At 43.5% G+C, this 17,753-nt stretch overlaps 2 protein-coding genes across 2 annotated transcripts; one reads left to right on the top strand and one right to left on the bottom strand.

Annotated features, from left to right (window-relative positions):
* Positions 1-13,681: 13,681 nt before the first annotated feature.
* Positions 13,682-15,405, bottom strand: DFJ58DRAFT_867239 (uncharacterized protein; the record flags this gene model as incomplete). Its single annotated transcript, XM_041394203.1, has 10 exons — positions 13,682-13,811; positions 13,874-13,966; positions 14,024-14,100; positions 14,149-14,304; positions 14,352-14,420; positions 14,527-14,562; positions 14,609-14,932; positions 14,983-15,092; positions 15,149-15,202; positions 15,339-15,405. The coding sequence occupies 10 exons, from the start codon at positions 15,403-15,405 to the stop codon at positions 13,682-13,684; spliced, it is 1,116 nt and encodes a 371-aa protein (XP_041247236.1).
* A 236-nt stretch (positions 15,406-15,641) lies between these two features.
* On the top strand, positions 15,642-16,991 carry DFJ58DRAFT_714946 (uncharacterized protein; the record flags this gene model as incomplete). The annotated part of the gene is made up of 3 exons (XM_041384075.1): positions 15,642-16,145; positions 16,287-16,575; positions 16,633-16,991. The coding sequence occupies 3 exons, from the start codon at positions 15,642-15,644 to the stop codon at positions 16,989-16,991; spliced, it is 1,152 nt and encodes a 383-aa protein (XP_041247237.1).
* Positions 16,992-17,753: the final 762 nt, after the last annotated feature.

A 17,753-nucleotide genomic window follows, 5' to 3' on the forward strand; every position in this document is an offset into this window, starting at 1 on the left:
AGCGATAGCAGTTGAAAGAACCAGTCTTTCCTTGAGGTTTGGGAGCTCCTCTCTGCTTGTTGGCGTCGACATCCATGGCGTTACTGTCTCTGTTGGGACCAGCCCTTGGTTTGAAGTTCCTCGCGGACCTGTTAGGGGTCCAGAAAGAAGTCTTCTTCTTCTCCGCATCTAACTCCTCGAAGTTTCGTCCTATTTGAATTGCATGCTCTATCAATTTCTGCATGTTGTCCTTGTCCTTATAGGCGATATGAGCAAGTTGTAATTTGACGCGGTCTTGAAGTCCTGCCCTATACTTCTGACGTAAGTCATAGTCGGAGAACCTGGTGTGTGCAGCTTTTTGTTTGAAAGTAGCTGTATACTCTGGGACAGTAGAGGATCCTTGTCTTAAGGAATCCAATTCCCGAACTGCCTTGCCTTCAAGGTCTTCTTGTGCCCACATGGCGGTGAAGTCTTCATCTAACTTCTTCATGGTGAGAGTTCCAGTAGCATGTTCTTCAATGTAGGACTGCACCCATTTAGCAGCAGATCCTTTCATGAACGAAAGCATGATCGAAATTCTTTGCCTTTCTGTGATGCTGGGCCATTGCGTCATATAGAGCGCTATTTGTGTTGCCCACATCTTGGCATCGATGGAATCTTTATCACCCGTTGAAGGATCTTCAACTCAGCTGAGGGTGCAGCTGATATAATTGTTGAAGGGAGGAAAATATGAGTGCGATATGTTCGTCCCTTAGGGGAAGCGGAGAAAGCAAATATCCACTGGTCAACTCTAGGGGGAATGCACAAAGCGTGTGATAAGGCGAAAGCGCAGGAACAAAGGCGCTATAGGCGCGCGAAGCGCGGGAAAGTCGCGCGTCGAAAAGCGGAACTGGGTGAAAGCGGTATGCGAGCAATAGTGAGATGTTAAGACGTGTACTGAGATGCTGATAAGACAACTGGTGCGGATATGGCCACTAGAGCTAACTGCTACTAGGGCTTGCGATGATTTATTCAAAACATAATAAAAACTCGGAGATGGTGACTGTCTATGATGATGGTGGTCCGTGGTAATGTGTGTTGTGTAAAGTAAAAAAATGTGTAATGAAAAATGTGTACCAAGTGAAAATAAACATGGTACGATGTTGAAATAAATGATAAATGGAGAAATGCATACCTGGGAACTTGGTTGGACATGGGAAAACACAGTGGGAAGTCAGGCGCCCTATAGCGCTTAGGCGTGGGAAAATTCGCCTAAAGCGCGCGCAAGTCGCGCAAGTGTCGCCTATGTCGCGGAAGTGTCGCCTAAGTCGCGCGCGTCGCGTGAACGTCGCGTTTATCGCGCTAGTGTCGTGTTGCATGCATAGTATTGTAGACTCGACCTACAGTGCAATATATGCCATTGTGAGGCTACTCAGGATCGAGTCTCTACACCGTGAATTCTGTGGGTTTGGCCATCTTGATTGAGGCTGTGGTAGAGGCGGCAGATGATCCAAGGGATGGAGAAGCGGTGAGTTTGTCGATCTCGGCTTGTTGCATCTGAATCCGTAGAGCTAGATCTTCATTCTTGGTTGTTAGCTCGTCATTCTTGTTTTGCAGAGCCGTGACTTGGTTTTGCCACAGTGCATTGTTTGCGGCGATCTGTTCTTGTACGTATTGTACAAACTCTTCACTGCTGTTAGGCATTCTTGGTGGGGATGGTTCAGACATAGTACCAGTTGTTTTCTGGAACCCAATTTACTGATGTCTGTAAAGAGCTAGTCGTAACGGCTCTTCCGGAAGGGAAAGATGATGAAAAGGGAAGATGGAAAAGAGATATGTAATCTGGAAAACTGAAGCGGTCCCCGATATCTGATCGGATCTACCTCGTACTTCAGGGTCAAAGGGTCCTGGTAAAACCCAACTGACTCTTCCCTAGATACTAACTAAAAGAGATGTGTACGTAACAACTATACTCGCCAAGTGGGAAACTTAGAACGCCAAGGTGCTCTTCCAGCCGAAGCTTACAAGCGACCGAGTCTGGACTAGGAAATTCCTCTAAATACTCGGGTAGAGTAGCCTACGTATCGTACGAAGAAAAGTGATAGGTAAAAAAGGAAGTTATAGTAACGTTGAGCAGGCAGGGTCTTGGGCCAGCACTCAAAGTTGTAGTGACACACCTAATGTCGTGAACACCTCCGTATACTGGCGGCTGCAATGTAAGGCAGGGCCTGGTATAGGACTACTAACTACGAAACGGATAGGTATGAATGCGCTCAAGCGAGCAAAGGGGAGAGTGATAGAATCAAGGGTCGCAGCTGTTAAGCCGGGCAATGTAAAACGTGTAACGGTTCTGTTTGATTGAGGATCGCAGATAATCGCAAGATGCTCAGATCAAAGAGAAAAAGGTGCAAGCGGTAATGCGTGGAGTCGGAGTCCCCTATAGTTCAAACCTAATGTCACAACCCTTATAACGAATTAACGCAGGGGCAGAGACTAGGACTCAAACAAAGGTATCACGACAAAAAGATAGAGGATAGCAGGTACGTCTTAGGATTGCTAGCAATGAGCTAATACAAAAGAGGTTTGAACTGGAGAACTACTGACTATAATGAGCTACCTATATACATATATTGAAACGGAGACTGAATCTGAATCTGAACTAACTAGCCAATCATAAAATAGGAAAGGGAATCGTACGATGATCTAAATATAACTACCTATGATGTCATGGAACATGTGATAGCTGTGCAATGGTTCTCGAAGGTTCTAGAGTCACGTGACTTGATCGCTTGAGTAAGGAAGTCGAAATCAGGGATGTCGGAGATAAAAGTAGTAGGCGCTAACGGAATAGAGAAGTTCGGGTTAGGGTTTGTGAAAGTTATAGGTACAGACGCTGACTGAGTGCTAACAACAGGCGCTTGTGACGGGCGCTTAATGGGTGTCTTACGAGTGTTCAAGAAAGAATAATGGTTTGTATTTGGAACTCGTGACAACTACCGTGGACATCTGGAACCACATGAACATTGGTCCCACATGGAAATGGGTTGATGACTTCCTCGTTGTCCGAATCCCAGATCCAGAGGGACCATTTATCGGCACCTCCAATGGCATTCCTTTTCTGTACCACTATGATATCCAATCAGCGAAGGACTACATCGGTCCCATCAACATACCCTGGCACAAAAGCAAAGGATCCGACTTTGCTGATGTACAGGACTATGTGGGTTACACATTCGACTTTCCTGCCTACTCTGTCGCACTTCTAGAAGCTAAACACCTCAAATATATTCTTCATCTTCACTCCTTCCTGGACATCTACCACTCTCACCAAGTTCCCAAAAAAGCAGCTGAAAAGATCAATGGCACCCTCACTCACTGCGCCTTTGTATTTTTACATGGCCGTTCCTACCTATCTGCGCTATACTGGTGGATTGCAGATATCCTGACGGACTTCATCCCTCGCTATATGTGGAAGTCAGTCAGATCTGACCTCAAATGGTGGCTCAACTTACTCGAGCATGACCATGGTCCCTGTCTCCTTTCTCCTAGACCCCCCACATGGGACTATAATATTTGAGTTGACACTTCTACTGGTACAGGGATCGGTCTATACTGGAACGGACTCTGGGAGGCATGGGTCACTCGAGATGGTTGGCATGATCCAATTGGACACGACATTGGGTGGCTGGAGACCATCACGATCAAATTCGCTGTTGCAGTCATTTCCTCCTCACTCATCATACTGATATCATCTCGTGTCCCACAACCACATAACACTGTGCACACGAAATACATTCACCTCCTCTTCACTAGAAACTGGCTAACAACAGTATTTCATTTTTTCTCCACCTTTTCATCTCATCCTCCTCAACATACATGGCCTCAATACAAAGCCGTCCTAAAGGCTTGAAGCAAGTTCTTGAAGAACATGGATTCAATGTTCGTGGCTTGTGAGCTAAGTGCTCACCCATCTGTCCATGGGAGAGCACCAATTGATGCATGGCTTGTCTTCTCAGCCAGCAAGAGGACTTTGCAAATCAGTCATCAATGCTTGAGACCCTCATCAAAAAGGCTGGGCATGAGTATATTTTCCTGCTGAAGTTTCATTGTGAACTGAACCCAATCAAAATGGTGAGTGAGTTTGAATTCAATGTCCATTTGTTACTGAAAGAATCTTATACACAGTACTGGGGTTGGTGCAAATATCATTATTGTGAAGTCCCAAAAAAGACCTTTGAAGATGCAAAAAATTGTGCAAGGAAACAGCTCGATGCTTGCCCAACTGAAGTGATCTGTTGTTTTATCAACCGTTTGTGGTGCTTTATGAGTGCATATTGATTGGGTCTCATGAGAAAAGCAGTGGAATGGGTAGTTCAAAAGCAAAACAGCATCGTGAGGTCTCACAGCATGCCAGGTCTCACAGCGCGCCACAATGTCAATAGAAGCAGTACTGGACAGAGTGTAGGCATAGATACATGTTGTTGAAAATGGCCCAAAATTTGGCCAGCCCAAAAATACGTGGGAAAATACAAATGAGACAGGTTTTAGACATAGTTTGACCATCTGAATCTGTTCCCATGCTCAGTTTGATGACAAAAATTTTCCCTGAGCCAAAAACAAAGTTGTCAAGTTTGCTTGTCCACAACTGTAGCAGCAGTTGAGTAGCCGAAAAATAATGTGCACTGGAACTGGACAGTATATCACTATCTAAGTATGGATTAAATGTGTTAGTATGGAAGGTGGAAGAGTAAGTGGGAGGTATACTTGGGAGAAGATTGCGAGAAGATGAAGCAAATGGCACTTCACAGGATGGTCCTGCATGTGACAAAGTAATGGAAGGAGTGATATCAACATGAGGGCGTGCGGTGGGGGGGACATTCTGATCAGTTTTGTTAGAAGGGCCTTTGTGGAAGGTCCATTTTTGTCCAGTGCAAGAGTGGCTGGCAAAAAGGCCTGCAAAGCATTCATTAGTCTTGAGTTCTGGATGTGACTCAAAGTATTCTTTAAGTTTGATGGCTTTAAGTTTCAAGAGCTCTGATTTGGTCCCTGCAGTGGTAATTTGGAGGGCACCTGCAATATCAATAAGATCATCCTTGTTCTTGGTAGAAAATGAGCCATAAAACACGCCACTGCACCAGCACCCTGCACTGCTGCCTGTTGTGGTGCCTATGCTGCCTTTCTGGCCAGAGCATGTTCCTTTGCTTCCTCCTTCTAAGCTGCTTCTTTCACCATCTCTTGCTCCTTACATTCCTTGAGTCCTTGAGCTGATGTTAACTAGCATGCATTGATATTGAGGGCACAACTCTTTTTCTTTCCAGTGTGTGAATTTAATTTCTTCTTCATAGCATCAACCTTGCTTAATGTCATTGTGCAGTGTGCATCTGCAGCACAGACCTTCGATTCTGTGGCACAGACCCTGTGACTCCAGTTCCCTCACTTGGTCTTGAAGGACAGAGATGTCAGAGTCTTGAGACATGATGGTTGTTTAGTGGCAGTTGTGGGTAAGAGTTTGGAGTGTTGAGGGAAGGGATGGACATAGTATGGTACATGGGCAGTGCAAAGGAGGTTCCAGTTGAGTTGATCAGACTGTCCTCATCCTCATTCTTGTCATCGGTACTGTTGGTGTCATCTGCATTATCTACATCATCCTCAGAGCTTGAGTCTATGCTCAAGCTACTGTCTGATTCAGTTTCTGGGTTGTTCTGCTTTTGTTTGACATCTAGGTCTGACAACCACCATTGTTTGACATATGGTGATTGCTTGGGTGAGGTGTGTGAAGGTTTGCTGGAATTGATCTATGGTTTGGATGTCAGCAGGTGGTAGAGATGTGTCTAGGTAAGTGGATAGGGCTTCTCTAAATTCTTTCCAGTCAACATTTCTGAAGTTTGATTGCAGTGACGGGTTGATGCATTCTGGTTGTAGGTCTAGGGTACTAATAATTGGGAAATGGTCAGTGATAATAGGATGGAGTTGACATTCTACAGCGCATTGGCAGAGTATCAGCATCTATGTTCGGAGGATGCGCTGGAAGCTGACTTGGCTGTATGGGGTAGGAAGCAAGGACACTAGCTTCAGTAAATGTGCCAATGCTTGGGGCAAAATTGTGGTCAGTAAAAATACTAGGATTAAATAGCTGAATACTGTCAAAGTGATCTTGGTTGTGAATACCTTCTCACACACTGCCATATATTCATTGACAAAGTCAACACACTGATACGCTGACACACACAAAATTTGTTTCGTACATGGTCACAGATGCATAATATATCAAATTACATACTTACTACACCCTACAATGGTAGTTCTAATTTTTCTACAGTTTTATCACATTTTATTATAAATTTCTTGATGATTTTTCATAGGCAAATGAATTTATTATTCATATTATTGACTTATCATGGTCAATAAACTGTGTTAAAAACCCTTATCCTTTCGTTAGTAAGCATATTCCCACGCCTATTGGAATTTTTTCGTACATTTTCACACCTAATGAGCTATGTTCGTGGTAACATCTCAACATCTTAACATCTGCACAGTCACCATCTGAGCAGTGTCATATTTTTACTTACATAATCTACACTTTGTTTGAATGATTAGTCATACTTTCTGGACAGTTCCAAAATAGTGGTAATCTTTAAGTGAACATCTGGACAATAAAGTGAATGAGTCATACTGAGTCACACTGAGTCATTTTCGCTATGACTCATACTGAGTCATGATGAGTCATCTTTCTATAATAAGTAATTGCATAGCCACTCATAGAGTAGTATATAAAGGGGCCTAGTTTTTCTCTGATAATAACAATTTCCTCTTTTGAGACCATATAAATGAATGTGTGAAAATCTGAGTAAATATTAGCTTATTTCCTCCGCTCTTTTGGCACTGTTTCCCACGACGTACGGACCTTCTTCAAGTCTTCCCTGAGCTATAACAAATTATACTAGCTAGTACATGGTTACTAGTCGTCTAGTGTAGTTTCACTTCATTTTCTTTAAGACACAGGAAATCACTTCTGTGGGGAGAATTCACATATTTTTAACAATTAAGAACAACAAATAAGACTGATACTTTATTCAACAATATTAAGAGTTTGAGATATACAGTGGGTATATACCCCAACCCATATGCTATGGGCAGGCTATGTCTGCTATAACACAGAAGTGGCATACTGTGTGTATTACATATTCTAAACCATATGGTATGGGTGCTATGAAGGCTATGAATGGTTGCCTAATATTGGCTCATGCTATGTAAACTGTGTAACAATAAGTGCTAGAGATATAGCACCAGATTTTTTCTGATGTTGGTCACTGTTAAGAACGTGCTCAAAGGTATCGGATCCGAAGGGCTTGGCCTCAGCTCATACGCTGTGCCCCTTACACGAGTACTGCCCTTGATTTTGGAAGGCTAAAGTACTGCGTTCGGAAGAACGGACGAGTACTGTAGAGTCAATCCAGATGACTTCCGGATATCGGACGAGTAGCATAAAGGCTAGTCCGGACGAAGTCCGAGACTAGGAGCAGAACAGAGAAAGACTACCTTAAGGTAGAGTCAGAAATAAGTCAAAGGAGTCAATCCTAAGACTGGAGGTGAACGAGAGAGAACTCAAGTTCGGATGGAGGCAAGAATGAGCAGAATCTAAGATGTGAGAGAGCAAGTCTATGTTGATATTTGAACTAAGGACTCTAGGAGTTGTACAAGGGTTTATATACTGGAGGACATATGAAAGGATCAGTAGGCAGAGGGACTAAGGCTATGTATGAGCATGTGGAAACACATTAGTAAGTGAGACGGAACATAAGTAAATGAACTCAGAGATGAAGTATGCACAAGGATCAATCAGCAAGACGGAAGTACAGATAACCAAAGTCCGGAGTCAAGGGGATCACCATAAGGGGATAGACACTGATTTAAGGTTCTGGGTTTGGGGATGGGTACAGATGATATCCGAAGATCTGGATATGAAGGTACAGATCTGGACATCAGATCAGGTGTCTGGATATTGGATGTGCGAAGGTAAACGGATCTGGGCCAATAGTGGACTGGAAGTCTGGGGGCATGGATAAGGGTATGGAGGTCCGGATGCATGTCCGGAAGGCATGGGAATGTTATCAGATGTAGGTCTGGAATATGGGAGTATTGATATGTGGAAGTATGGGGGTGCGTGGATGAGGATATGTGGATGTGTGCATGTGCGAGGGTGCAGGGATCTGGACAGACAGAGATCAGAGGTATGGAGGCTTGGACAGGGGGTATGGAGGTTCGGATGTGCGTCCAGAAGGCATGGGAATATCATGGGATATAGGTCCATGGCACGGGATATGACAGTCACTTAAGACTACATCATGAGGGTGTATTTCTGAATCTGGACTGTGTCATTACTCATCGTGAGATCCTGAGCAGCAGAAGGTTGGTTTCGAAGCCACGTATTTGATTGATTCAATTGTATTTGCCTCTTAGTTTGATCTCTCCTGATTGTGAGAATAAGGAGTATCCAAGAGATATTGCTCTGACTCACCACGTATTGTCATCTGCCATCTGTAGTATTGTAAGCATCATACCAGTTATCAATTTGGCTGTTCCCAGTAAGTCTATATTCGGTCCATTTCTGAGTTTCCTAAGCACTGCATCAAGCCAGTTAACGGATACTGTTCCTGAGAATTCACTTAGATCCTCACCCCTTTTAAGTCATTGGTAAATCTGCTCAAGAAGAATGCAATCTACATTTGCACCCCCATGAACGACCACATTATCAAATGTTGGTATTTGTCTGAACCATTGACCATGGAGGATAGTGAATATTTGGTGATTTTATTGCCTTTCACATCCTAGTAAGACAATGGTGTAGAGACTCAAGTTTCTGCAGGCTGATATGGGCCCATATTACAGCTTTTGACAACTGGCCCGGGCCTTTACTGCATGACTTGCATATGACTTCCACTGTGTCTTCAGCCAACTTTGCACATCATGCGCAGCTTTCCTGCAAAACACACCATAGGCACAATGCTTTCCTGCACAACGCGCAGCATTCCCGTGTGCACACCTTGCACGCTTTCTCATGCTTAAGTGCACTACAATGCGCTGAAGGATCTTCAACTCAGCTGAGGGTGCAGCTGATATAATTGTTGAAGGGAGGAAAATATGAGTGCGATATGTTCGTCCCTTAGGGGAAGCGGAGAAAGCAAATATCCACTGGTCAACTCTAGGGGGAATGCACAAAGCGTGTGATAAGGCGAAAGCGCAGGAACAAAGGCGCTATAGGCGCGCGAAGCGCGGGAAAGTCGCGCGTCGAAAAGCGGAACTGGGTGAAAGCGGTATGCGAGCAATAGTGAGATGTTAAGACGTGTACTGAGATGCTGATAAGACAACTGATGCGGATATGGCCACTAGAGCTAACTGCTACTAGGGCTTGCGATGATTTATTCAAAACATAATAAAAACTCGGAGATGGTGACTGTCTATGATGATGGTGGTCCGTGGTAATGTGTGTTGTGTAAAGTAAAAAAATGTGTAATGAAAAATGTGTACCAAGTGAAAATAAACATGGTACGATGTTGAAATAAATGATAAATGGAGAAATGCATACCTGGGAACTTGGTTGGACATGGGAAAACACAGTGGGAAGTCAGGCGCCCTATAGCGCTTAGGCGTGGGAAAATTCGCCTAAAGCGCGCGCAAGTCGCGCAAGTGTCGCCTATGTCGCGGAAGTGTCGCCTAAGTCGCGCGCGTCGCGTGAACGTCGCGTTTATCGCGCTAGTGTCGTGTTGCATGCATAGTATTGTAGACTCGACCTACAGTGCAATATATGCCATTGTGAGGCTACTCAGGATCGAGTCTCTACAGCGCAGCATCCAGGAGCATCCATCCATCATCCAACCAGTCCCTTGGTATGTCCCTTTTCATTATCTGACTATATTTGGCATATTACACTCCTATTTTGTTATGGACCCTTACCTTACCTCACTTATACACTTAGAGTGCTCCCTATTCAGGTCCGAGCCCTGGGAAAGCGCTTAGCTAGAACTTATATACCTTCATGTTCATTTTACACCTGACCTATCAACCACCACCATGTTACTTGGCAGTTAATTCCATGCAATGCATGTATCTGTCATCATCATAGGCCCTAGCAGCAGTCTCTAGCTAGTGGCAATATCAGTATCAGTCTTCTGTCGCCTTCCCATCATATTATCATCACAAGTCGTCTTTCATCAGTCTCAGTTCATGTCTTCTACACTTGTGCACCGCTTGCACTACCTTCCTGCACTTCACACACTTTTGCACTTCGCTTTCCCGCGCACACCTTTAGCGTGCTTTCACTGCCATTCACCAGGGTTAATTAGCATCATTCAGTGGATCCTTGCTTTCCTTGCTTCCCTTAAGGGTCAAACATATCGCACGGCATATCTAGACCCAACATAGAGAGTGGTTTCTTGTCATCTGATTTGCACCCACTTTCATTGAGTTCACCTCAATGGTTACTAATCATCTAGTGTAGTTTCACTGCAATTCCACCTATACTTCCCATATTTCCTTCTTAGTAAAGAGGACAGATGGGGCTCCCCTTCAGTAAGCTAGGAATTCATTTGTACAGAGCACCACTGGTGTACACCAGCAAACTACCATGACCTCAGCAGTAAGTTATTTACTGTATACATTCGACCTTAGGTTCACGGGGGTCATGGTGTGACATGACATAATGGTAGGTTCACATGTTTGTTCGCTGCTGTGACCTGTGACAAACTTAAGATAGATAGGTTTGCTGAGGTGGTCGGACTATGCTGAAGGACTCCGAGTCAGATTGACTTCTATGCTACCTCAATTGATCAGATAGATCACCAGTCGGCATTTTTTTGATCTATGTTTGTATGTGCTTCTGAACTTGAACCCCAGTTAAAATCTGACATGGCCATTTCCATGCGCAGCCATGCACTTTGTATTGTGTAGAAACATGTCAGTATCTGCACTTTCCATAGCTGCAAAAATGATGCACATTGGCACTGGTGTACACTTTTTGATGCATTGACTACTAGATAGAATTCCATAGATCTGAATATAACTGTGTGTCCCTTTGATATCTTGCTTGCTTCAACGCAAATATATGAAAATCAATGTATTTCAACATGGCATACAATATGAAACATGCCAATAAAAACCACCTGCACTCATTTGTGCCAGCTTTTCTGTCCAAAACTATCATAACCTGGTGCCCAGCTAATGTAACGTGCCACTGGAGAACTTCATGAGAACTTCAACCATATTTGCAGTCCATGCACAGTCGGAAACATAGATAGAATACACAAATGAGTGTACAATAGGAATAGGATATTTACAGGAGTAAGGCACTGATGATGGTGAGAGGAGAGTTCATTGAAACTCCAAGTTCCAGGTAAGTGGAACTGTTGAAATGTTGAAGTTGGATCAAGTGTGGCGAAGTACAAAATACTTGAGCAATGAGATATGTATTATGCACAGACCTTGGACCAGTTAAATGAACACAAGGACAGTTGAGCTGCACAAGTCTTGGATGTCAGATTCTTGCAGTATTGAACATGCTGTACTGCTCAAATTGTAGACAGATTGTTCAACAAGTGTTTGCACAACTTCAATTTCCATCAATATGAGTCTACTGACTACTCAAAACTTACAAATCCATCAACCTCCATGGAAATGGCCATGTCCAATTTTCACCAGGTCTGAACCATGGATGGTGTTGCCAACCAGTATCATGAGATGATTTCCCCCACTGGGTGAAGGTATCGAGGGAAGCGACCAATAAGGAGGCACTACTAGAGTTAGAATTTGTTTTAGCAGAGAGAACCAGATGTCACAATTTTAGGTTCATCCTCGCCAGATGCTTGTGAATGTCACATGAAATAAGTTCAGTTCGGGGTGTCAGCGATGCTGTGACGAACCTCAGGTTGAATGTATACAGTACTATGGTCTAATATGATATTTTACAGCTGATTCCAAAACTATGTGGAATCGCAAAATCAAAACTTGTGCATTGGAAATGCCTGGACAAGGACCCCGTAAGCACATGGGTGAGAGATTTGCAGCGCTTAATTATAACATTGAGTCTGCATTGTCTGACAATGCTGCTGCACACTGTTTGAAATCAGATGATCTAAAAGCTCGAATACCTGTTCTATGTCGACATGGGCACTCCATCAAGTATATCTGCCATCTACTTGGAGTAAAAAAGACTCTTGTATACAAAGTTTTACAGCTCTTTCTTGGAGTATCCACAGCAAGAATATGGGTTGACATCGCACCCTCACCATCAATGATCTTGCTTTCATCACTGCCACCCTTTGTCACCATCCTACTATCTATCTTGACAAGCTACAGCATGAATTGCACTCTCATCGTGGTGTGTTTGTGTCCATGCAAACACTTCTTCACACATTTCGGTGGTTACATCTCAATCGCAAACACATTTCTGCCTATGCTCTCGAATGCTCAAGCTCTGTCTACAAGCACCATCCACAACTGTGATCTTGTCATCATCTGATGCTTTGCTGTCTTGGCTTGCAGTATCACCCACAATCTGTCCTCGTCAGCCACAATAATCACACAACCAATTCTCGCTGCAACATACCTCATTTTGAGTAGTAGAAATTGGAAGTTTCTCCACATTTTTCATGTTGATCATCTAAATACTCAAAATGTTACAAGTTGGGCTCAGGGATTTGAAAGATGAGTTCCTTGACTTTCATAGATTTCACTTCCTTGGTTTTGGCTTTGCCATTGCTTTGAGTAGTAATCTTAGTGTATGCATCAAGGTGAATAATGAATGTAGCCCAATTGAATTCAAGTATGGAAGAATCTGATAGCAACGACATTATCTTTTGGTGAATCGCAGATGTACACCTAGTAGTGCTACTACAAATGTCCACTCAGGTGCCTACGGGGTCCTTGTCCGGGCATTTCCGACGCACAAGTTTTGATTTGGCGATTCCGCATAGTTTTGGAATCAGCTGTAATATGTTCATTGGTTCACTGATGTATTATGAGAACTCTAGTAAGCCAGCGTGCTTACAAGGTGGCTCACGAGGAGTGCATGGTGTTACGACCACCTCTACACATTCAGCGAGATCTGGCAAACCACACCCTCGGAGCGCCATTATCTGAGCCTGGAAACTTATTCCGCCTCGTCGCTGTTACAAGCGCTGGTGGTGCAAGTGACCCAAGGGCCGACATAGTCAGCAGCGAATTATCTCCCATGGACTTCAAAGCCGAATTGTAGAGCCTTGCTCGCTCCGAAGGTCATTGTGTTGCTGATATGTGTCTCAAGGTTTTATGGGCTGGCACCCATGTTGGCGGAGTCGTAAATATATCTGACGCTTTTGGAGATTTTGAATGTGACGTTCCTCATCAGGAAAATATGGTAAGTCTATATAGCCATCCATAGCACTATAGCACACTATATAGTCTCTATAGCCCCAAAGCCCATATAGACAAGTGCCTGATTTTGCAGGCTTACTAGACCTATGTATAGTGCTCTATAGTGACATACAGTGTATTGTAAATATATACTACTATCATACACAACCAATGTCAATCAAATTTAAAACTATACATAACTATACATAACTATACTTGACTATGCTATATCCAAATCTTGGTATAGTAGTTGAATTCACTGTCTATGAGACGCTTTGTAGCTTTTCAAACCGCACATATTCATATTAGATAGATAAAAGCACCTATTTCAATGCTATTAGGCAATAGCAACATCAGAAGTAGTACTAGGAGCATTAGTTTGTACTCTAGCAGACGCCTCCATGGCATCAAAATCTAATTCTGACCCAGATTCCTCATCCTCTCTCACCACAAAGCGACATGCCTCCCTATGGTAGCAATTATTAGCCCAATATATCTATATATAAAATGAAGAAAGAAGCGCTTTTACCCAACCTCTGTCCACAGATCATGACGTAGTTTCTCCATATACATGGGAGATTTCTGTCTGTATTCAGCCAGCTTCAGCATATAGTACTGGTGTCTAAAGAAATCTAACATTAGTTGACATCAAACTATACTACACAACAGTGCGACTCACCTTGGTTGAAAGACTGGCTCTTTGAATTCTATGACTACTGGGGAGCCAGTGAGCATACCCTTGAATGCGCATTCAGCCTGAAAAAAAAATCAGCTATAGCTAAATCCACAGAAAGGCTTCATTACCGCAGTAGCAATTAATGCAAGAAGGTTATCAGGGAGTTTTTCAAACTCATCCTTATATAGCAAACCTTCTGATACCGCGCCTTGAAAAAATTGACTAATGAGTAGCTGGCGCAAGAGTGCTGCACGAAATGGTAGATTCTTGTTGAAGGTCTTGTTCTAAAACATACTTAAGTTTCGTAATATTGTAGATATGAGAGACGTACCTTGAGATCCAATTCACCACATAGAAAAGGATCCTTTTTGGCAGAAAACAAGCCATGAAGCGACTTCACCTATCTTGAAATCAGTAGATATTTTTTTTTAAGTAAGTTACGCACCAATATCCCTAGGTTTCATCTGCTGCAATAGAAAAATGACATTCTCTCTCGCCTTTCTTACCAGCTCCCCTCTCAACTGACTAGCACCAGACCACACCTAGAAACAAGTAAGCATGGGGTGCGACCAAAACTAAAACACTCACATAAGTTAGAGCTCTATTCTTCAAAACAGGATCTTGGCAAATGGCGTCAAACATTGGCTTTAGGGGAGAGCCTGGATTCTTGACCGCTTCTTTGATGCAGTCCCATGCAAAGGAGTCCTGCACATCCACTGAAGGGCCTGGAAAAGCATTCACCAAAGCTATCTTGATACGAAGTAGCTGGTGTGCAAGATCAACCAAGGGACCGCACCCATCCTTCTTCAAGGAAGCTAAAGTAGTAGGTAGTTTAGTGTCACCTTTGCGTACTCTTTTCCTACGAATCCTCTCCCCATTATCTTCCTGGGGCTCATCCTTGACCTCAATAAGCTTTATATAGGTAGTCAGCATTGAAGGCTATACAAAAAAAAATTACGCACCCCATTTGTTCTCCTTCTAGTACCTGTGCTCTCCGCTGATACATCTTCATCTCCATCATTGGCACCCTCATCACCACTGCCCTCATTGGCCCCATCTTGGTCACTAGAATCTAAGATATAATGAGCGTATGATGGACATATTTTTAATAGAAAAATCAAGACATACCAGGACTAGGCGTAGATTCTTTCTCTTTAGAAGGAACAACAGAAGGTAAAATGTCTGCAGGATCATTTTGGAACCGCTGAAAGAGGCAGGAAGAAGAGGAATAGAGGTGGTGGGTGGAGATGGTCTTGTTCGCCTGGTCTTTCCCATTCTAGCTTGCTATGTGGCAGATTATCCTGAGCAACGTTGGTACCTGTACCAAGTACGGTACTTGTCCCAAGTGTAGGGCTAGAGCGGATGAATTGGCTGAAATACAACATTTTGCCAGACGTACTCAACCTTGGACCTCATCAGTAATTGACCATGCCAACATCTCCACAAAGACCGACTCTGCCTTTCGTAAACAGTGCATGTCTCAGGATGTAGCTGGAGGCATATTTGAACCATTTGGCTGGACTTCCCTCATTGCGATATTCACTTGGCTATCACATCTGACGTACTTCATCAACTGTATCAAGGGATATTCAAGCACATGGTCGAGTGGTGTCAGGAGCTTATGGATGAAGAAGAACTGGATCACAGACTTAGAACTCTCCCTCCTTCTTATGGCGTCCATCACTTCCATAAAGGCTGGTCTGCTTTGGGTCAAGTCGGTGGAAAAGAGAGGAAAAATATGGCTAGAGTGCTATTGGCTTGCTTAATTGGCAAAGTTCCAAGAGGCGTCATTCAGGCATACCGTGCCCTCCTTGATTTCATTTATCTTGCCCAATATCCCACTCATGATGACGACACTCTGGAATATATGCAACAGGCCTTACAAGATTTTCACCTTCACAAGGAAGTCATCATTAATCTGGGTATCCGAGACCATCTCAATATTCCCAAATTCCATTCCTTGCAACACTACCTGGAGAACATACGCAACTTCGGAACTACAGACAACTATAACACGGAGATGTTTGAGAGGTTTCATATTGACTTTTGTAAAGAGGGGTGGTACGCTTCCAATGGAAGAAATGAAAGGCCTCAAATGATCTCTTGGCTAACTAGAAGAGAGAAAGTAGCGTCATTTCAAAGCTATCTCAAGATGTCTATGGAGGATGAAGAAGAAGAGTTTTCCCACTCAAGGTTTAGAGATCATAGAGTCATCCTCACTAAACGTCCTCATCGCCTTCACCAAAATATCTTGGACGTCATGCAGAATCATTCTTGCAAAGGCTTCAAGAAAGATCTCATCACCTATCTCAACTCTCAGTTGGCTCACTCTCATTCACGCGGGCAGCTCAGGAACATGGATCTTCCTTTTAGTCATATTGATATCTATCATGGATTCAAATTCTGTCTAGAGTCATTAGGCAATGACGTTGACTTTGATCAATTGGAGGAGGCAGATTTTGTCAAAGCACAGCCACCTGTTTCTCATAAAGCTGGACGCTTTGATACAGTTGTAGTCATGGATGATCCTGACTGTGAAAGCACTGGTTTAACAGGTGAGTAATATTATGATATATCTGTTGAAAAATTGTATGAAAATTTCAAAACTATAGGAACACGTATTGGAAGGTTGAAGATTATATTTCGTCTGCCACAACAAGTATATGGGTCTATTCAACCTGCATGGACTAAAGACCCTTTGGCATATGTTGAGTGGTATACTCCATTGAAATCTGCAGCAGAAGACTATCATGAGATGTATACTGTCAAGAAACCTTTACTTTCTTCAGATGGTTCATTGCCAGGTAAAGTTATTCCACTGTCTTGTATTAGACAGACATGTCAGCTTGTTCCGAACTTTGGCACAACAACCATTCCTATAGATTGGACTTCAGATAATGTATTAGATAAATGCGATACCTTCTTACTTAATTGTTTTACCTCCAAATATGCTTACCAAACTTTATGGTAATATATAGACCTTCATGATTTCTATATTGGTCTCTATGGCTATCATAGCTGGCCATAGACTGTGTAGAGCTATGACCCACTATCACAACTATATAGAGGATGATTATCTATATAGAGAAACAGTTTTTCCTGATGCTGGGCGTCTGGCGTCGATGTCCAAGGTGAAGAAGACGCACCTCAGGCATCAGTTCTCGGTGCCTATAAAGGGTCCAAGAGACCCGGTTTCTATGTTATGGGAAAGTGGTCTCTGAGACCCACCCTCCCCCCATCTATTAATAACACTTACTCCTAGCCCACCTCGCTTCCCTCGCGTCCCTCTAGCTCCACCCTCCCAGAACCCCTTCACGCCTCTAAAATACCTAAAAACCCTCTCACGACACCTCTTGCAGACCTCTAGAAATATGTCCCATACCTCCAGCGCATCCCTCACGTGCTTTCCACAAACTTAGCGTTGGAGCCTTGTTGATACTTCTTCATACTGGTATGTCCTTCTCTTATCTCCACAATGTCGTCCTCCACACCTCATCCCACTCGCAAATCTCAGCTCACATCTTCAGGCTAGGCCACCACTTTGTGAGCCCGAGGAAAGCTCGAGACAAACGGAAAACACAAACATTGATCAAGATAACCGGGTGCGGAGGCGAAGCGGTCGCCGACTTCTAGCTGAAATGCAGCAACTTATGAAGCCGCGAGGTGAAAAATCAGACCCACAAGTACTTTCTGCCTGACCTTGCTCACGCTGGGGACTGCAATGATACCGCCC

The sequence above is a fragment of the Suillus subalutaceus genome (assembly GCF_016647625.1).
Source record: "Suillus subalutaceus strain FC151 chromosome Unknown DFJ58scaffold_21, whole genome shotgun sequence".
NCBI classification, from domain to species: domain Eukaryota; kingdom Fungi; phylum Basidiomycota; class Agaricomycetes; order Boletales; family Suillaceae; genus Suillus; species Suillus subalutaceus.